A 21,208-nucleotide genomic window follows, 5' to 3' on the forward strand; every position below is an offset into this window, starting at 1 on the left:
TGGTAAAAAAGAAGCGAAAATAATAATAATAAGAATTGCTTGATTTTTTTTGTATGTTTCATAGCAAGATAATGTGACAATTGTCTGTAAAAGTAGAAGAAAAGGAGGAGGAAAGAAGAATGGTGTCACACAGTTAGTGATTAGGCAGACTCCTCTTAATTAGGTCATTGAGAACTAGGAGGGACGTTGTTGGTATGTTTTGTACAATCAAATGGTCCGATTACTTGATTAGTTTTTCGTTTCACCTGAAATTCAACAATGGAAACACATGAGCTCATAGCAAAATAGATAATGCAAATAATAAAATTACATAATAAGCCAAAAACATATAAAAAGAAAGCCCATCTACCACTAAGGAAAAGGTGGCAGAATTCATTTTGTGTAGAAAAAAATTCAGATATGGTGTTGTTTCTCTATCTCTCTGTGGGGGGTCCAATTCTATGTATGGAAATGCAAACAACGAATAGATGATTGTCCAGTAAGCAAAACCATACCGGTGACCATGGACCTATTTGAGGTTCAGATTTGTTCGGGGGTGAATTTTGTACAGCACCACTTTTCTTTGTCAAAATTTCCTGCACCAAAACTTGGTATAAGATTTTTTGAAAAGAAAAACTTGGTATAAGATTACAATATCAAATAAATTAAGGCTAATTGTCTTCCTATAAAATGTGTCTTTGTTTAAACCCAGAACCGCATTTCATTGATTTTAAAGAAGTGGGCAGTAGCATTACATACATAAGGGTGCAAAACAAATGAAGAAAGCATATTTAAGAATTGCAGTGCCATATCACAATTCATTGATTTTAAAGGAGTGGAGAGTAACAATTAATTGCATATGAGGATCCAAAAGAAATGAAGAGAGAATATGTAGCCATTGTAGTGCCATGAGACATTTGGTAAATAAAAACAAAAAGTTACAAAATGCTGGCATGAATTGCAAAAATGCAGTTTGTGTGTTATAAGTTATAGTGTGCATGCACTAAAAAGCTTTGCAGGACAACTATTACCTCTCCGGCTGCTTCAAGTGCAGCTAACCATTCATCCGAGAATGGAACAGCATCCGATGGAAGCTTTATTACAGGGGCATCTTGTTTCCTATCACTTCCAGACTTCTTACTGCAATCAGAGACAGGAAAATTAAATCTCTCACAGAACTTTTGTACCATCTAAACAGTCCATAAATTATGTGAACCAAATGGCTCAAAAGACAAAAGGCATTTTGTCACACATGCCATTGCGCACACATACAAGTAGATAAAATTGATCTAGGCTTTTTGGTACATACATCTCTTTTGTTGCCTCATTATCTTCTGTGGGGTGCAAGGTATCTTCTAACTCATGCTGCAGTTCACTGCTAAGAGTATGATTCTCTTCTAAGATATTAATTTCAGATTCCTCTGCCAAAGTTTTTCTGCTCAATACATTAACTTCAATTTCCTGCAGAATTCTTCCACTTGATGATCTCGGATCAGAGATGACAGATGAGCATAACTCCCCTTCGCAGGAACTATATGCCAAAGTTGACACAGAGTTTTCTTCATTGGTTGTTTTTGCAGATACATCAGACTCCACAGGACCAGCTTGATTGCTTAGCTTATTGTCATGACTGGACTTCGTACAACTTTTAAGATTTTCTGATGATGGTTCAATCTTGAAAGAGCTGGTCACTGCAACTTCCATTTGTAAGTAGTCAGCCTTTTCCTCCAAATCAGGTCTGCCATCATGCATTGCTGCTGCTACTTTTGAATTCTTTGATTCAATTCCACAAGCATCAGAGTCATCTAAACCAACCTCATGAACAGTTTCCTCAAATACCTTGCAGGAAGCGCTGTTTGCAAGCAAGGTTCCATTCAAACAAGATCCTGGATTAATGTCCTGGTACTCTCGTATGACACCAATATCTGAACTGAGATTGATCTTATCACTCTGCTCTACTGAAGTATCTTGCTGGCAATAGCTTTTGTCATCTTCAGTCTGTAACTGAGGGACACCATAGCAACTTTCAACAGGTAAGTTGCAATCTTTGGTTCCAAAATCCTTGGGCTCAATTATGTCTTTTACCGCAGATCTACCCTCAACTTGCACTTTCACATTTAGCTTGGACGTGAAATCACCCACACTATCCAATTTCAAAGAACAGTCTTGACAATGAAGCTGAAAGTCACTCATTGACTGTGAGTCCAGGTTGTAACTCTCAACCACTGTTTCATTGTTTTCAGATACTGATGCAGTATTATCCACATTCTGGGACTCCACTATTTCTGCAACATTAGAACTGAAATCTAGCATACCATGTGGTATTAGAGAAACGGTTCTGGAAACTTCTGATTCATTTCTGCAGGTACCAGTTCCTTCTGGTCCTTTTGAATCAACAAATTGAAGAAAAAATTTCTGTTGGGATTCTTCTGGGAAAATACTGAATCCATCCAACTCACAATCATTTAAGTGCAATTTATTTTCCTGGGAAACCTGTTCTCCAACATAGCAGGAATTTGGAAGGTCTGGCCGTTCAGGTTTTTCATCTCCACAATCTGTTCTCGCCAGTTGACAATTTTCTGGAGCTGAAGTGCTCAGGTCAACATCAATCATTTCATCTATTAACCTTCCACAATTTTCTGGAAATGAAGTGCTCAGGTCAGCATCATTCATTTCATCCATAAACCTTCCCCCTAAAGCCAGCATTTGTGCATCTTCCACATGTGGGTCAGACAGAGCATCAGACCTTTTCAATTCAGATGCACTAGAATTTTGGACCTTTGGACTGACATCTGCAACCTTCACAGAACTGTAGCTCTGGATCTCTTCAGAAACTTGACATTCCTTGGTGAAACTACACGTGTTTTCCCATATCATATGATCCTCATCAGAAATTTGGTTGCCTTCACAGGTCATAGGTTTAAACAGCTCAGCTTCTGCCCCATGCAGTTCATTGACATTATGATCCCTGCTTGACTGATCATCGTATGCTATCAAGATACCACCAGAAGAACTTGCCTCTTCAGATTTGGACTTTAAAAGGACACCACAATTCTTTTGTGGCAAGTCATGGGGTTTGTCTTCAAGAAGTTGATGGATAGTTATTTTATTTTCGCCAGAAAAACAGGGAAATTTCACTGCAGAACTAAGATGGGGTGTAACATGGGGTTTATCCATATCTTTACTTTTTGGAGTAAGTACAAAAGCATCCTTCACTCTATTGTCATCTTTATCCAATTGTTCACAGGATCCCCCTTGTAAAAGAGATTTATCAACATTCCTCTGAAATTCTACCTCTCCCATAGATTGTTGTTCTTCATGAACAGGAATGCTATTGAACTTTTGCTGATTCTCTGTCATATCATAACTATTTGAGCTAGGTTGTACCTTCAGTTCCACCTTCTGCATATCTGTGACTTGTGAGAATGGTTCCACCTTGTCCTTTGTGGCAGAGTTAATTGTAGATGAAACTGAGCAACATGAACTTGAGCATTGGACATTAATATTTCCAATTAGAGAAAGGGTTCTGGAAAATTCTGATTCACTTCTGCAGGCACCAGTTCCTTCTGGTTCTTTTGAATCAACACATTGAAGAACATTTTTCTGCTGGGATTCTTCAGGGAAAATACTGAATCCATCCAACACACAATCATTTAAGTGCAATTTATTTTCCTGGAAAACCTGTTCTCCAACATAGCAGGAATTTGGAAGGTCTAGCTGTTCAGGTTTTTCATTTCCACAATCAGTTATCACCAGTTGACAATTTTCTGGAGCTGATGTGCTGAGGTCAACATCATTCATTTCATCTATCATCCTTCCACCTAAAGCCAGCATTTGTGCATCTTCCACATGTGGGTTCCTAGTCTTTGAGTTAAATCTACTACCATCATCTTTTGCTTGGTTTTTAAATCTAGAGTCAGACAAAGGATCAGACCTTTTCAATTCAGATGCACTAGAATTTTGGACCTTTGGACTGACACCTGCAACCTTCACAGAACTATAGCTCTGGATATCTTCAGAAACTTGACATTCCTTGGTGAAACTACCCGTGTTTTCCCAGATCATTTGATCCTCATCAGAAATTTGGCTGCCTTCACTGGTCATAGGTTTAAACAGATCAGCTTCTGCCCCATGCAGTTCATTGACATTATGATCGCTGCTTGACTGATCATCGTATGATATTAAGACACTACCAGAAGAACTTGCCTCTTCATATTTGGACCTTAAAAGGACACCACAATTCTTTTGTGGCAAGTCATGGGATTTGTCTTCAAGAAGTTGATGGACAGTTATGTCATTTTCGCCAGAAAAACAGGGAAATTTCACTGCAGAACTAAGACGGGGTGTAACATGGGGTTTCTCCATATCAAAAGCAGCCTTCACGCTATTGTCATCTTTAACCAATTGTTCACAGGATCCCCCCTGTAAAAGAAACTTATCATCGTTCCTCTGAAATTCTACCTCTCCCATAGATTGTTGGTCTTCATGAACAGGAATGCTATTGAACTTTGGCTGATTCTCTGTCATATCATAACTACTTGAGCTAGATTGTACCTTCAGTTCCACCTTCTGCATATTTGTTACTTGCGAGAATGGTTCCACCTTGTCCTTTGTGGCAGAGTTAATTGTAGATGAAACTGAGCAACCTGAACTTGAGCATTGGACATTAACATTTCCAATTACTGTCCGATCATTGATCACATTTTGCTTTTTCCCAAGGGAAGAGGGCGGCCTCAATTCATGAATTGGATCTACAGAACCAACTTGCCTCAAATTAGGAATAATGCATGGCTGAGAGCTTGTCTTCAAAGGACTAGGCAAAGAAGAAGCTTTTGGCTGCAAACAATTTATCAAAAATATAGCAAAGGAAAATCAGACATATTGAGTTGAGAAAATATCATCTCTTTTATGCAGCAGCAGAACAGTTGTTTGAAAAATACCTGATGAAAGAAACTCAGTGATGGTGATGGCATCCGTAAACCTGATGGCTTTGATGTTGGGAGCTGAGTACGTGACAAGTTCACACCAGTATGAGGAAGAGGAACTGCAGGTTTTCTGGATCTGTCATCACAGCCATATGTTGCATGACCGGTAGAAGGAAGTGCTTGTTTTGAGATCGCCTCTGGAGCTGCAGTTTTCCGGGATCTGTCATTACGGCCATATGATGCATGACCAGTAGAAGGAAGTGCTTGTTTTGAGATCATCTGCGGAACTGCAGTTTTTTTGGATCTGTCATCATGGCCATATGATGCATGACCAGTAGAAGGAAGTGTCTGTTTTGAGATCACCTCGAAGCCATTATTTGCTTCAATAGAAGGTGGACATGGTATTTTGGTTGGTGAACCCTTCACGAAGCTGGCCTGCAAAAATAATGGAAATTCACAACACAGGAAGCACATACATCTTTATTAATACCAGATTGTTGACGCAGTACAAAGGAAATGTCTATAGTCACACGTATTATTAGTAGTTAATTTACAAAGACTATTACTTAAGCTTCAAGGTCTCACCACATTTCTTCTGGCTTGCCGAACAGAACTTTTAGAAGTTAAAGATTTTCCAGGAGCAACTTTTGCATTATTTGGCCCAGTTTTGTTGTTGTTCAATTTCCCTGCTGCATGAGAGAGAAGTAGTTAACAGAATATAAACAAATAATTTCCATTTGATTCAAATGTGAAAATCTTATTTCTTCATCTATATCTATATATATAAAGCAAAAGGCAAAGAATGGTAAAACATTCAAAATACCAGAAAATGCCCTTGGTTAATGCAAACATTAAAATTTGAAATTATTAATTAAATGAGGATAATATGGTAAATTCACACTTTTTCATATTAAAAAAATTAAAATTAAAAGAAAAATCAGATAATGGATCCTAAATTTATGGAACACAACTACCCATTATCTTTTTTAATTCTAAAATTAATTTTAAAAAATAAATCTCACTAATAAATGCAGTCAATATCTAAATATTTACCAGGGTGAGCAACCTGATTCCTCTTTAAATCATTTGCACCAACCATCACATTCTTGGAAGTCCTAGACAGCAGACAGGGATCAGGTTTTCGAACCGGTAATGTAGAAATTCTTGGTTCTTTAATCGGTGATTTCATTGTATTCACATTCGCAGGCCTTTTCAGAGTTCACATAAGTCAAGGCAAACTCTCCCAAAAACTCATTAACATAAAAAAAGACTCACCAAAACTCCGACATATAGAAAAATTAATCAAAAGGATATGAAGAGGAGGCCAAAGGTCGAGGGCAACCACTGCGTTTTGAGCCACTTCTATTGATATCACGGGCTGAAAGCACCTTCCGCTTGGCCTAAAAATCAGAAACATGACTCCAATTGAACAATCTTCAACTTAAAGAAAACTTTGCCATCCTATAAGAGATTTGACAACTAACCGCAGAACCTGGCGCAGCATTATCTTTAGCTGATGAGTCACGCTTTGGTAAAAAACTGCCACCAACAGTCCTATCTTTACTTGAAGGACTTTCCGGCAATACCTTGAATAATTTTTCTTCAATCACCTCTAGATCTTCTGAATCAGCAATGCTATTTGTGTCTTCGTGGATAACTGACAGCAACCCATTAGAATTTGTACTTCCACTAATCAGGGATAACTCTTCGGAATTCAATACACCTGACAAAAGTACCAAAATGGGAAAGAAAACAATAAACCCAGCTTTAATTTTCTTTTCTATATGAAAAAAATTAGAACAATCCAGAAACAAAATAGAACCTTCGTCAGTAAAGAAGGCTCGATCCCAAGCTAGGCTTTTACGCAAATTGTATCCTCCCCCCTTCTTCCTCTTCATTTGCTGCGGCTGGAGGCTGAGTTTTTGTTCTTCTATTTTGTTTGCATTACTACCATTATTCTCTTTATCTATACTATCTCTACATGACGGAGAGCTTGGTTTTTGGGTTTTCTCATTCACCACTGCAATATAATTCACAGAGTTTTCATTGTATGCCATGCAATGTAGGTCCAATTATGTTCATATACATATAAAAATGTAAATATAAATCAGTAAGAAGACGAATTGTACACTACAGAGCACAATTAGAGGTCAATCTGAGTCAACATTATTCAAATCAAGAGAAAAACGAAACCCTAGAGGGCCAAAACAGAGAGCAAAATGTGAAGCATAGACTCAGTGAGAGAGTAAGAGAAAACCCTAACCCACTGGCTTGGATCTGCAGGGTTGGAGAGGCGAGCAAAAGAAAATGGCGTCGTCGCTGGTGCTTTTGCTTCTATTACTGCTCGAAACGTTATCGTCCTGGATCAATTGAAGCAGCGAATCGTCTTCTTCAGTGATTTCAATGAGAGGAACGTCGGATTCCATCTCCGTCTCTCTCTCAAAGTTTCTAGAAAGATCGAATGGGAAATGGGCGTAGTGCAGAAGTCTGCAAATTGTTTGTTTGTTTGTCTGTGGATCTTAAAATTTTTGAATGGATCGACGAGCGGCAAAGGATGGATGGGGATGGAGACAAATGGACAGCGACCACGTGACTGCTGAGTCAAATTACGAATCATTCCCTTGTGGTCGAAGGGTTAAAGCTAAAGGGATGGAGGATAGTTTTTTTCTTTTTTTTTTTTTTTTGGTCTGAAAGGGATGGAGGATAGTTTTGACTTTGATGATTAATGTAATGAAGTTAGCGGATTTGGTTTGATCGTTACCTGACACGAGCACGAATATGATAGAATTTGTTAAACATGAATTATAAATGAGTCGATTCATTATCAACCTTAGTGGCCTGATCTTCGAGATGGGGATTTGAGCAGCATGAGCTCAACTTGAATTGCTCAAGCAAATAGTGTAAAACAACGCAATCTCAGATCTGTGGTCTCAAATTTGAACCTCTATAGCACATTGATAATTATATGTGTGAAAAACCTCATTACTATCGCTTTTATTCAAATTCTTTGATTCCAACATGTCCCCTAAAGTTAAGCGCGGTAATTACCGCCTACATATCATTGCAAAGACGATGCTGAAATACTTGAAAAATGGAAGTTAACTCTTGAGTATCTTCCGGAATAAAATTCATAAAGAAAGTTGCTACAAATTAGAACTGTCAAGGGGAAGAATTTCCATCATATCATTAAGCTCGTAAAGTTGATGAACATTGTACGAATATCATGCTATTTTTCAGGCACAATAAGCATATTTGAGCTTGGAATTATCTAACTTATTTATCCTTACAAAAATGAATTTCTTTGAAGTTGAGATTCAAAACTTATACATGTCACAATTGTAAAGAATCCAGGGCCAATTCCCAGCAAAATCAGCACTTAATGTGCATGTGTGTGAGCTAAATAAACTAAAATCCCAGAAACGCTACACGGTATGATGATTCCCCAGCTCCTCTTTACAAACGGTGAATCTAATTCCCCTCTCCCCTCTCATTCCGATTAGATATAAATGAAATACAAACGTCGTAAATACACCTATGAAGGGAACCAACCCTGACTCTTATATGGAACCTTTTTTTTATACCAATGATACACCAAAAGAATATGAGCCAGGACTTTACATTTCTACGTCAAAATCGAGCATCTACCTCCTCTATGCCACCCGAAATGGGGCTCTCTGAATTCCATTTCAGGCTGGAGCTAGAACTCTGCCATTCTTGGTGCTTAGCTTACATATCTTTTCCTTCCAAAGAACAAGAAAACTGGTGTACAAGTGGACTAATCCTCATCCTCGGTTATGGAGGCGAAGGAAAAAGGTTTGAACTTATAGCCATCTCCATAGTAGAATTTATTTTGATATTCCACCCAATGAAGACGCAGGGCATGAAGAAAAGCACTGAGCGTCTCCATCATGAGTAGTATGAACGCCGTTGCAAACGCAAAAACTGCTAACCCAATTAACCGGATAACAAAGTTGTCGTACCTGTTATAATTATTTTCAAAACCTTATTATTACTGATTGAAGAATACATGCACCATCATATGCAGCAAGAAAAACTAGCAGTCAGATGCACATGCATGTCATGATAGAGAATTAAAGGTTGGAACTCACCCCCAGGCAAGGAGAAGGACTTTCTCATAGAAAACGGTTGACAATTCTGAGTGAGCCAAGCTGTAATTGCAATAACAGATATTAAAGAAAAGGGCTACCACATAGATGAAAGAAAACCACGGAATAAGCAAATATATATATATATACATACATACATACATACATACATACATACATACAGGTAAACTACAAAATATGTAAACAATATAGGTATACCTCAGAGCCCATAGTCGTAGATATGATGCAGTATTTGAAACTGCACCAAGAACAAACTCAATGGAGTGTATCATCTGGTGTACAAATACCTCACTGAAATTAAACTCCTCATGATGTTGCCTCGCAGAATCAGGCTCCACATCAAGGTCCATCTCTGAGGTGCCAAGCATCCCATACGCACGACCTTGAAACCTCTGGAAAATAACATCAGGAAAACATAGATATCATATCTTCTCAAGCTCCTTATATCTCCCCTCAAATACCTTTAAGTGAGTCAAAGACAAGTCTATACCGCACATAAGTAAACTAAGTCCACCAATTGAGGATACTAATCAGTAGTAATCACATTTTAAACAACATTTACAAAACAGAAATGTCAAAGAAAATTTTGGTTTTAAGTTTATTCCTTTGCTGGTTTTCTTAAAAATCCAAAACTGAAGCCTAAGCAAGTTACACCACAGTACCTCCGTATGAAGCTTCTTCAAAATAAAAGGTTTTGGAAAGAGCATCCATGGAACTGCGATTAGAGCCAAAAGCAACAAAATGATCTGCAGAAACAGAGCCCTGTTAACCATAACATAAATCGAGAACATAAGCAATTATCTATACGAAGTAACAATAAAGAGAAGATTAGAACTTGTGCCTGAAGTGGTCTTTGGCCCCAGAACAATTCATTTTCACCAAGATCGTCAGTCGGACTTAAGAACATGTAAATCATTACATGATAGAGGTCTGCCTGAGAGCCGGTGCACCACTTGATGACAATAAGAAGTGAAAGATATCCAAAAAGGCTGTTAAGAAAGATCACCTGCGGCACAAACTGGTACCTAACAACAAGATGCAGAACAAGTCAAACGCTTGTGCACTTCATTTGAAAGTAATACAACAATGGGAAAAGTGAAAAAACAGGAGACCCACCTTATATCAATCGAGCTGCTGAAAAACCGTGCATTGAAGTAACTAAGTAGAATTCCTAAGTTCATTTGCGCCACACCCAACAAAATCGACATTTTCATTTTGAGAGAATTCAAGAAAGGCAGCTCTGAACGACTTCCACGCCAACTGGGATCCACACCAAATGGGTATGGATCTCGGTACTTGATTAAACCAATAGTGTACGCCTCACTGCTCAAAAGAAGACAAATTTATGATAAGTAGTTAGTTTTCTGCTGAGGAAAGTCATAAGTTCAGCCAGCATAAACAATGGGAAGATTTTTAAGAGTTATAAAATAGAGGTGATTGAGAAACCGCCAGACAATAGAGTGCCATAAATGCCTAGTGAAGGACAGCTATGATTAGCAGATCAAAGTAAGTTCCAACAACAGCGATACACATGGCTTGATGGATATTGTATCTTCTCAAGCTCCGTGCACCAGACACCAGACAGATGCTCGAAAGTAACACACCACCAAAGTCATCAATCAAGGTGGGGAGAATCCCCATGGATTGAATGAGGGACGACCCTCGCGGCAGCGGGCCATAGGAATGAACTCTAAAGGAGTCAATGAAACCACCAATCCATCCAGAATGATGATGATGAAAAATAACTTTTAGATTAATAAATAATTATTAAACTTTTAATAAGAAGATTCTGTGAATCTTATAAATATTAGATTATTCGAAAAAATATTTAAAAAAACTTACAAGGATTGATCTCTAATTAAGCAGAAGTATGATAAAAGCCGTGCAACGGCAGACTAGTAGTGGGGTTTAAGCACATAGATTCCAGAAATCTCAATCTCTAAAACAAGAAGTCAGAGTGGTATATTGTCGAACATAAACTCTATTCTAAACAACCCAGCTGAAGGTGACCTCAATACAAGATACAACACATTAAGGCAAAATTAGAGATTGAAGATTTAAAATAGAGAGCCTACCTGCAAGCGGTATCTCTACATTTGTAAGCAGACCCACCAAATATGTGAAAAGGAACAGAGAAGAACTCATTGTAAATCAACCCACAGTAGATTGAAAATAGGGACATCAAAAGAAGTACATATCGCCCACCAAATAGCATCTCCATAAAGCTCCCAAGTTTCTGGTAGGAAGTAATATAAAATTTCTCATTAAGACAAGTGGAAAAAACACAATTCTCTTTCACATGTTAAATGCATGTTATGTTCTTTCTAAACACCAGAATCATAACAAATATTTGTTAAAAACGAAAACTGAAAGAGAACTATCCTACTTATTGCTCCAATATGAAAGAAATTATTGCTACTGTTGCTGTTATAAGTATTATTATTTGATAATGTCATCATTACCACAGTAAGACCACATCATTCCTCCATAAATAAACCATGAGATTGTGAATCTAGCTCAGGATATTATGTTGGTGCTAGCTAAATCTTTGCTGCAGGATTGGTTATATTATGAATCCTTGGCTAACAAAAACTGCAGTCTCTATTATATTAAATCTTGCTGAATAGCATAGACACAGTAACAACGACAGCCAGAAAAAAAGTTCAGGGTCAGTGGTACTAGTGGACAATATTGGTTATGGCTGCAACATATCTTTTGACAACTTCTGGAGAGAGCAAAAGATACTTTTAATTGCAGCTGATCGAGTCAACGCCTATGAACTGGGAAATGGTACATGTTACCGAGCAGCTTGAAGAAGTTTTGACTTAACTAAAGCAATATAATTCATTAGTGATCAAGTATAACGTCTTCTGACAGTACATCCTCTTAAATTTAAATGCTAGAAGTTCACAAAAAGGGCGTACCTGAGCACTGAGCTTACTTTCACGAGCTATAAGAATTAATGCTCCCAGCAACAAGCAAATTCCATGACCCCAGTCCCCAAACATCACCGCAAAAAGAAATGGAAAAGTAATACAAGTGTAAACAGCAGGATTGGCTTCTTGATATCTTGCAACACTGCCAAATGAAAGTATAGCTTGTCACCTAAACAACTTATTATGTTGATTCACTTATCATTTTCCCTTTGTAATGAAAAATGCTAACAGAAATACTACTTAAAAGGAGAATTGTTGCCTCATACTTTGCAACTGGCTCTCGCTCTTTATTTCTTTTTTCTTTTTTCTTTTATCAATTATTAAGATTTAATCCAGTAGTTAGAACGCTAAACTTTCTAGAATTTCAGCTAATTTTTCAAACCAAGTTGAAAAGTTTAATTCCCTTATTTTAGGTGCGGACAAAGGAAATACAGAATATTCCTCATTATTTAGTTGTAAAGTAACAACTTGCAGCAAATGCAAGCCTCCCATCCCATTCCTCGACAAACTCCTAACACATCCAAGCTCCACCCTTAAGTAGGTTGGACATGTAAAGCACATGATTTCTGATATTTAATTTGCTTGTTAATTGAAAGACAAAAAATCTATGTAGTAAATCACTTGTGCCAGCATGCATTGGCTTTCCTTCCTAATGTATCAACGTGTACAAACAGAATGTAATTTCTAATCCAAAATATTCATTATTTCTAAGAACATTTGCCCACTGTTCACTCATAAATTGACCATGATTTCACAAGGAAAATGATGCACCAATTTAAAGACAATTTCCTTTCATTAACAGAAGAAATGATAAAGTGTCTAAATATCATATTTTGACTAACCCATATGCATCAACAATTTCCTGAAATGCACTCGTGAAGCGGTTGGTTCTGAAATATGTAGGAGGTGATTCTATTGCATCCATCACGTGAAATATTATTCCCACTTGCGAATTGCTATCAAATGTAGCACGTTGCAGTGCCTCCTGAATCTGTTCAACCATAAAATTACTACGTAAATATAACACAAGTTCGCAAAAGTCATCTACAATCAAAAAGTATTCAAGTAACAACATAGTAACATACCCTTGACAAAGCTAAAAATTAGATATAGGTACTCACTAGCATTTTTTTTAAGCGAGTCCAATGGTATCTTTTGGATCTTGCCTTATCTTATGGCTTTTTGGAAATATCAATAATGCCCTTTAAGTATTGAATACTAAGAAGCACGGACACGGATACGGATACGGGGATACCATACGACACGATACGGGGATACGACAAATTTCTAAAAATTAGGATACGATACGTCATGGATACGGCAATTTAAATAATATATAATAATTTAAAAATAACAATATATATAATTTATAACATATTTTAAATAACATAAAAATGATAATATTATTACTTTTAACATACTTCCACTTGTCTTGGTTATAATATTATTACTTTTAATAAGACAAACAAAACAAAATCCTTTTGTCAAAACGATAAGACCAGCCATCACGTGGGGTGTGGGTGAAACTGTGAATATTAAACAAACAAAATCCTTTGACCAAAAACAAAAAAAAAAAACAAAACAAAACAAAATCATTTTGTCAAAAGAACAGAGAAGCACGCGTGAGAAAACAAAAAGAAAAGGGAGAAGAGAACCCGACGCCGCCGACAATGAAGAATGAAGAAGAAGAAATTGATGAGTAGGGGCGCCGCTGGATGAAGAAGAAAAAGGAAGATCTGGGCTTCTTAAGGACGAAGAAGAAGAATTGATAAGTGGGGGCACTGCTGGATGAAGAAGAAGAAGGAAGATCTGAAAGAAGAAGTGGAGACGTTTCCTGATACGCGTATCCTATACATCAGATACTCGTATCTGTAATGTCAGATACGAGTATCTTTTTGTCTTTGACCGTATCCGTTTACTCGGATACGTATCCATCGCGTATCCGCACATATTCACAGCGTATCGTATCCCCAAGCGTATCGGATACGGGATACGCACCTCAACCAGCGTATCCGTGCTTCTTAGATTGAATATAATAACTTGTACATTGACGTAAATTCTAAAATTCACATATTTCATTCCACTTTACGTAAAAGTTGTATTTTGGAACAAAACCGTAAATATCTATCAAAGACAACTCATGATAACTATAACATTATGTATTACGAATGAACTGATGTACCTGTAAGACAGATACATTATTAAAATGAATGATTGCATCAAAAGTGAACTATAGGAGGGCATAGGCTAATCTATCTGTGGTACATGCATTTTCTAGGATGAAAAAAGGCCTTATGTTGCGTTAGGATAAGGGATCTGTATTACCGTTACATAAATTATTTTTTCAACCACAACCTTAGGTTCTTCACGGGCCTTGTTTCATAGATATTGACGAATCTTGGCAAAAAATACAAATTCTATGCAAGACTTGGACATTATAGATGCATTGTCGATTTAATACATAAAAATGTACAATCAACTCATAAAATTATGCAGACACGTCATTAATGAGAGACCTAACCCAAAAGAAACATTGGACTTGTGATACTGCAATATAACTATTGATGAACACAGTGACAGAGGTTACCTTAGTTTTTGCAAATATAGGACACCAGCCCTCTCCAACAAGACATTTTTTTGTAACATCAAAGTTAAGCATGTTCAACGTATCATATACAGCTTTCTCCCTTCTCACCTGGTAAAGAGTAGAAAACACGACATAGTTGTTTGTCACTATCAGGATAAAGCTAAACCACTCCAATTCACACAAACTCTTAGTCATATATTAGATCAATATTTTTTGTCGCTCAAGCCAAACAAATAACAATTAACAAGAGGCAAGCAGGACCAACATCTTACCATGTTCATCCATTTCGCTAGGTGAAACCCAACAGAAGTAAGGGCCTTATTTCTGTGACGGATCCCTGCATCCAAGGTTGCTTCCAATTCAGCAAGACGTGATGAAACCTGCAACCCAAAACCTGAAGTTTCAAAATGATAGAACAGAGTATTTGTTGATACTATCATCAAGACCTGCAATTATATGCTATCACATGATAAAACAAATTAAAGGGAGTAGTTGAAGATAATTATGCTATCAAGCTCACATCAGATATACATAAACATTAAAGCAGAACAAAGTTTTGTAAAGATGTTTGAATAAAAACAAGGATTCCATCTTTAAGCTTGAAACTTCATTCCAATTAAAGAATAAATGAACTGCCAACTATCTCAACTGAATGCTTACTTCTCTAGTTATTTGTCTCTGCTTAGTTATATCTTCGGGAACAGGATAGCAATTTGCACCAAATGCCTCACAAATTTTCAAAATCTTTGTTTTTGCCTGCAGCCCTGAGAAGAACACTACAAACACTGTTTTCTCAACCTGCACAACTTTCAGGAATTAGTAAAAGAAGCAAATAAACATTCTCATCCTATATATAACAAAGCTAAAAGAAACCGCACCAAAAACAGGAAGAAAAAAAAAACAATTTTTATAATACTGAGGCAGAAGAAAACCATTTCAGTAGATAAAGGATCCATGATCTGTTCATCTGCTGATGCTTGATTAAAAAGCATATTGCCCCTTGTAGCACGAAACAACATCCTCTCGAACCTGAGAGCTTTGGATTTACAAATAATTCCACTAACAAAACTCAAACCAGATTGGTCTGATGGCCCAGGTCTGATATCCTGTAAAATGCATAATCAATTACAAATGAAATCATAGCAAAAGGTTTTGCACCAAGAAGACATTAGATTTAGAAAAGCATAATTAACAAGTACCTGCTCAAGTAATGAAACTGAATCACCATAGTCATCATTTGAGTAAACATTCTCATCTAGTTCTCTCTCCTCTGGAACCGCACGGCTATTACTTGAAACAAGAAAGCCACTTGCCTGAGATTGCCGACATGAAAATATATAATGAGGCACAGGAAAGAGCATTTGAAACTATAATTAAGGTGTACTAAAGGAAAGAGCAGCAGATAGGAGGCTGCTAATACATCAGTAAAGGCTAGTTACCTTTTGCAATACTATCTTGAATTCCAGGAGTTCATTATATGAATGTTGAAGTCTATCACTATTAGAGTTCATTTCAATTAGCTCATGCTCATGCTCGGCGAGTTGTATCTGGAATAGATACATACAATTCAAATTTTCAGTTTACAGAATTAAATGCTCTCTAAATAAGGGCGCAATTGGTTAGTGCCATTTTGGACTACAAGTTTCAGGTTCACACTACTGCTGCCATTATAAAAATCGTAGCCAAAGGAGGGAGAGATAATGGGTAACAGTAAATGCACCTCTAATTCCTCCAACTCAACATCTGGTTGCAAAACAGGATGTACAGATGAAAGTAGACCAGCTTTACTGATTTGATCTCTGAAGAACCGCAGCTTTCTTGACATCTCTGCACATCGCTTTACCTGTGGAAATCCTCACAATGATATAACAACTAAACTTAAGTATGATTGGCTACTGCGATCAACACCACTATCAACTATCTACTATAATCAATAACTTTTCAATAATCTCAATCTCAACCTTCAAATCTCATCAGTTTAATAATTATAGAGATTACCTGAACAGGGTTCAATTTGCACAGATTCCAGGTAGATAAAAAGACTACCATAGAATACTATTTCTAGTTAAAGGTCCATAGCTTTTTTTTCCTCTGGTAAATAACAAGGAAAGTGGGGCATGCACGACCAAGGTTTAATGTTGGAGAATGTTCCTTTTAATTAAGCAAGTAAAGCTGGCAGACATGTCAGACACAATACACAAGGAAGTGGAAAACCAGGCATTGAATATGCAATGATATAGGGAAAATTATACTTATGCCCCTTCAACTTTGGAATCTATCCCACTTACCCCCTGAAAAGAACAATTGACTCAATTTCCCCGTATAAATTTGTTGCACCATGGTTCTTCCATGCAACTCCATCCAAGATTCTGTCAGACTCCCCTTGTATTAGACTTCCACATTTTTTAAAGAATTTTGGCTGAAGTTGCGCAAAAGGCCCATATTGGAACAAATTCATAATACAGGGGGGAATGTGAGCCAATCCTTTTCTTATGGAGCAAATCCAGACACCACAAAATTGAGGGGCATAGATTTAGTTTTTCCAGTATATAAGAATATGCACACTAAAAAGTGAAAGCATGAAATCTCTAAAACACCAGCAATTCAAGAAATGAAACATTGAAATATCATATTAGCAAAATATTCCATCGAGAAAGATAGATGCTGCAGTCCAAAACATTCAGATTGCAACTGTAGTTCTAATAAAATCTGAGTAGATACCTGATTAACAAATGTTCGTTGGAAAGGACTTTTATCAGCATTTAACTGCAAAAAAAAAAAAATACAAAAATAATATGATCATGAGTATATCTGAACGAAAACTAAAAAGACTATATTGCATATTCATTTAAAGAAATTATATATGAGAGGAGACCAGAAAAGAAAGAACAAAGAATTTCAACGCTTTTCATAAGATGTCTCATATACAATACAAATTCAGGTGTTTCACCAATAAATACAGAGTGTTGCAGAAAATGCGAACTCAACATATTCTGATGGAAATATGCACTCTCTGATGCTAACACAAGAAAGAGTGAATAGCCATCACTCAAGGGCATTAAAAGTACTACTTTATAAACAACACTCAAAAGGGTTTGGCATTGTTTAATGATTTATAGTTACAGAAATTGTTTAAACCCAACTAGATATGGAAATTTTGAGCATACTTCTCTGCTTTGGTTTCTAAAGAACTTAGAAGTTGTCTTTTTCTATTATCCTATTAGATTGCAAGCTGCTGTGGATTGAATATATTGGTTTCAACACTTCAAAACATAGTCAAATTAGACAAATTTCTCTCACTATTTCTTTCAAGCCTTGAAATAGTTAGATGCTACAGGTCCAGTACATACCCAGTTTAAAGAGAACTATAACAAATTTAAAAAAATTAAAAAAAATTAAAAAAAAAAAAAATTCCTCAAACCACTTTTAGACAATGTATTATTTCAAGCTTTCAGTTTTAGGATTTAGCTTATTCTTTTCCTGCCAACTGCCATTAGAATCAGAAACCCCACCACCACACTAATCAAAATGGAGAATTGATTTCTTGGAATTACTAAGATAGATTTTGACAATTTATAATTTGAAGTCTTTCAATAGGTAGGTGTTACAGCAAGCCGAGTACATCTTTAAAGAGAACATCAACAAAAATTCTCTAACAACTTATGAGTTACGATTATTAGCATAACAGACTTTATGATAGTAACCATGGACAGACTCACTTTTACTATATCATTTTGAAAAATATAATTAGTAGTACAACTAATTGTTCAGAATCATCCACAAAATTAATTGCATAATGGGTAATGCAAATAACTCTACTTGCGTGATCAATAAAGAAAAACTGGGTACAGGAAGATTATAAGTGAAGATAGTTTCACAAATACATGCGGATGTGCAGGGCACCACCTAATTGGACAGCATAAAACCGTTGTCAGAACTGGGCTTGTCAAAACAAATCAGTTCCAAAAACTCAGTCAAGCTTGGAAAATGGAATGTGTGAATCTCACAGAATACCAAAGGATAGCCCAAGTATCCTAGACCTAGGGAAGCATCGTATTAAAAAGCCCAAAAGCATTTCAGGCAAAGCCACAGAGGTCCCAATACTTCACAGACCCAAAAGTACGGTTTTTTTCCATCAAATGAAGTTAGCAAACCTGATCTAAGTGATAATAGGATATAAGCATTATGGAAAGACAACTCAAATGGATTATATAACTGAAACTTAAAATTCAAATACCTTAATTGAGAGGAAGATGTTATTTATCTAATTGTGAAGTAGATTAATCTGGTATAGAGACTTAAAAATTTATTCACATGTGTGAGAACTTAAAATTAGTACGTAATTATTCAAATTAATGAAAACATGCGGTTGTATATCTTGCACAATGAGGGTAAGGCATCCTTTACCTTTAGGATACTTGACCTATAACTTAGCACATGATACTGAACATTTCTCAACCTACCCAGGCAAAATACCATTAGGAATGAAGGAGGACTTTTCTTGTTAATATCAGGCAAAATAGGCCTCCATGCAAACCCCTCCTAACTGGGAATATATGCAATATAACCAGATCTAAAGTACTCTCAAATACAATGTGCGTGTGATCCAAGTAAAATATGCTCCTGACCAATTAACCGAACAATCAAGGAACCATAATGATAAATCTCAGTTCCCCGATCGTGCCCCAAAAAAAATCTAAACTTTCGCAAGAAAACTAAACAAATCAAAAACTTTCATAAGTAAATTTCTCAATTGCTGACTGGTATCTACTCAACTACTTAATTTAAACAAACTGAAGCAAAACTCTCATTTATCCTAAATCAATCAATCAAACCTCTCACTTCTGATCACTAGAAACACAGAGAGATGCCAAATCTAACATAATTCACGAAGACCGAGTCGTCGGATCTGAGTTCTCGAAAACTTACGTCTCGGAATTGGAGGAGGCCGAGTTCGCCGAGATAAGAAATGGCGCGGTGGGCAGACTCGACGGGGATGATGAGCTGGACGAAGGTCATCTTCTCGGAGCGCATCAGATCCATGGCTGGTAAGTTGTCGATGAACTTCTCCATTTTCTCGGCAACCCAACAGAAACTGATTTTTTTTTTTTCTTTTTCTCTTTCTTCGCCTCTGGATCTGAAACTCTCTTTCAGATCTGAAACTGAAAACTGCCTCTCTCTCTCTCTCTCTCTCTCTCTCTCTCTCTCTCTCTCTACGTGAGTGTGTGTGGTTTTAGTGCGTTATTCCGAGGTTTTCATTTTCGGGTTTTTGCTTTTCTTCTTGCCAACTGCCATTAGAATCGGAGAATTCGCATCACTTTCCAGGCCCGACGCCAAGTGATGTTGGAAATAATATTAGGTTTTTTTTATTTTTTGGGTCAACTAAAAAGAATTTCAAGGTTGGCGTAGAGCCGAAGGTGGTTAAGTGAAGTCCTAGTCCACGTTAATTAACATGTATTAGGTTCCATCCATGTTGTGTCCAAATGAAGAATTTATGTTTGAAACTCTCTCTTAAATAAGAGGATTTTTGGCCAACTTTAAAATTTAACCATAGCTCAGTAGAAAAAGGCTTTGAATTGCAAACAAGTGTTTCTATGTTTGAATCCCATGACGCTTGGTAACGCTTAAGGAAATTCTATATCAGCCACAATACCCACTAAATTTTGAATATGAAAAATTAGTTTGCTCTAACATAAAATGACTATGGAGGTCAAAGAATTTTTAAATGTAAAAATTATTTTTTGACTACATTCCAAGGGCCCATATTTGGTAACTCACACCCATCATCTTCTTCAAACTCTCATATTCACCCTCATTCCACTCATTATATGCATAAAAATCACATATGTTGACAAAAACTAGTTATTGTTTACAAAGTATAGTGTCACATCTTTTTTTTAATACAAGAGATAGTTTAAACTATAAAGGGAATGAAGTTTTATACACACTATCAAGGTATCATAGAGATTCAAACCTGAGACCACTAATCTGCAAATTAATTTTTTTTTTATTAGACTAGATCCCGTTGACCAAAAATAATATCACTTTTAAGTTCATACATAGCATGTAAAGTAATTGTCAAATATTAATTTTGTTTCCATCTTGAATTGTAATATCATCGAAGACTGCGCATGCTTAGTAAAAGACATCACGTTGATTGTTTGTTGCATAAGACGTGTGGTTTGTATTTGGATTCAATTAAAATTACTAGAAATCAAATTCCCAACAATCAAAATATGAAAATTCAATTTTAGTATAAGATACAATTTATATCAATATTGATACCTCATTTAGGCACAGGCTTATGGGTGAGCTCGGGCCAATCCCTTTCAAACTTAGACATGACCTGCCCCGGCCCAAAAAAAAAAAAAAAAAAGAGCTTGACAAGACCTGACAGAAGCCAAAAAATTTAGAGCCAGCTCGACTCGATAAAGAACTCTAAATTCAAGGATGTAAAGAATGCGATAAAATATTTTGCTTTAAAGTAACTAAAAAGTCAAACAGTCCACGCTTGATTCAAGTTTTATACATACAATTTAGACAGCATAAATAAAGTCCACGTGGATTTCCATATGTGTATATTAAACGTCATGATACCCATTTTGAGCCGTGCAATGAAATTCTCTAAGAAGGTTTGTAAAATAAGCAAGTGTT

At 36.5% G+C, this 21,208-nt stretch overlaps 2 protein-coding genes across 5 annotated transcripts; both read right to left on the reverse strand.

Annotated features, from left to right (window-relative positions):
- On the reverse strand, window positions 1–7,610 carry LOC117632442. Of its 4 annotated transcripts, none has more exons than XM_034365912.1 (11): window positions 7,168–7,610; window positions 6,727–6,924; window positions 6,389–6,627; window positions 6,219–6,304; window positions 5,958–6,121; window positions 5,490–5,590; window positions 4,920–5,339; window positions 1,289–4,815; window positions 1,011–1,119; window positions 495–575; window positions 1–245 (listed from the first exon to the last, which is right to left on the reverse strand). In XM_034365912.1, exons 1-11 carry the CDS (start codon window positions 7,328–7,330, stop codon window positions 165–167), a joined length of 5,169 nt encoding a protein of 1,722 aa, XP_034221803.1. In that variant the 5' UTR covers window positions 7,331–7,610; the 3' UTR covers window positions 1–164. The 4 variants fall into 4 exon arrangements, with proteins under 4 accessions (XP_034221803.1, XP_034221802.1, XP_034221805.1 ...); XM_034365911.1 differs by having other exon boundaries at window positions 5,490–5,593; XM_034365914.1 differs by having other exon boundaries at window positions 5,490–5,593; window positions 7,162–7,278.
- A 457-nt stretch (window positions 7,611–8,067) lies between these two features.
- Window positions 8,068–19,919, reverse strand: LOC117630923 (V-type proton ATPase subunit a1). The gene is made up of 18 exons (XM_034363791.1): window positions 19,484–19,919; window positions 17,276–17,320; window positions 16,275–16,397; window positions 15,994–16,101; window positions 15,754–15,867; window positions 15,487–15,660; window positions 15,215–15,352; window positions 14,827–14,934; window positions 14,555–14,662; window positions 12,810–12,958; window positions 11,956–12,109; window positions 11,107–11,267; window positions 10,148–10,354; window positions 9,873–10,056; window positions 9,694–9,777; window positions 9,230–9,423; window positions 9,014–9,073; window positions 8,068–8,884 (listed from the first exon to the last, which is right to left on the reverse strand). Exons 1-18 carry the CDS (start codon window positions 19,625–19,627, stop codon window positions 8,680–8,682), a joined length of 2,460 nt encoding a protein of 819 aa, XP_034219682.1. The 5' UTR covers window positions 19,628–19,919; the 3' UTR covers window positions 8,068–8,679.
- Window positions 19,920–21,208: the final 1,289 nt, after the last annotated feature.

The sequence above is a fragment of the Prunus dulcis genome, chromosome 6, assembly GCF_902201215.1.
Source record: "Prunus dulcis chromosome 6, ALMONDv2, whole genome shotgun sequence".
NCBI lineage: Eukaryota > Viridiplantae > Streptophyta > Magnoliopsida > Rosales > Rosaceae > Prunus > Prunus dulcis.

Coding starts and splice junctions, on each gene's coding strand:
- LOC117632442 (XM_034365911.1), bottom strand. CDS start 7,330: ATGGAATCCGACGTTCCTCTCATTGAAATCACTGAAGAAGACGATTCG. Junction 6,628..6,726: donor AGCCTTCTTTACTGACGAAG/GTTCTATTTTGT, acceptor TACTTTTGTCAG/GTGTATTGAATTCCGAAGAG. Junction 6,305..6,388: donor ATGCTGCGCCAGGTTCTGCG/GTTAGTTGTCAA, acceptor TCTGATTTTTAG/GCCAAGCGGAAGGTGCTTTC.
- LOC117630923 (XM_034363791.1), bottom strand. CDS start 19,627: ATGGAGAAGTTCATCGACAACTTACCAGCCATGGATCTGATGCGCTCC. Junction 17,321..19,483: donor GCCTCCTCCAATTCCGAGAC/GTAAGTTTTCGA, acceptor TTTTTTTTGCAG/TTAAATGCTGATAAAAGTCC. Junction 12,959..14,554: donor CTATATTTGCAAAAACTAAG/GTAACCTCTGTC, acceptor ATGGTTGAACAG/ATTCAGGAGGCACTGCAACG.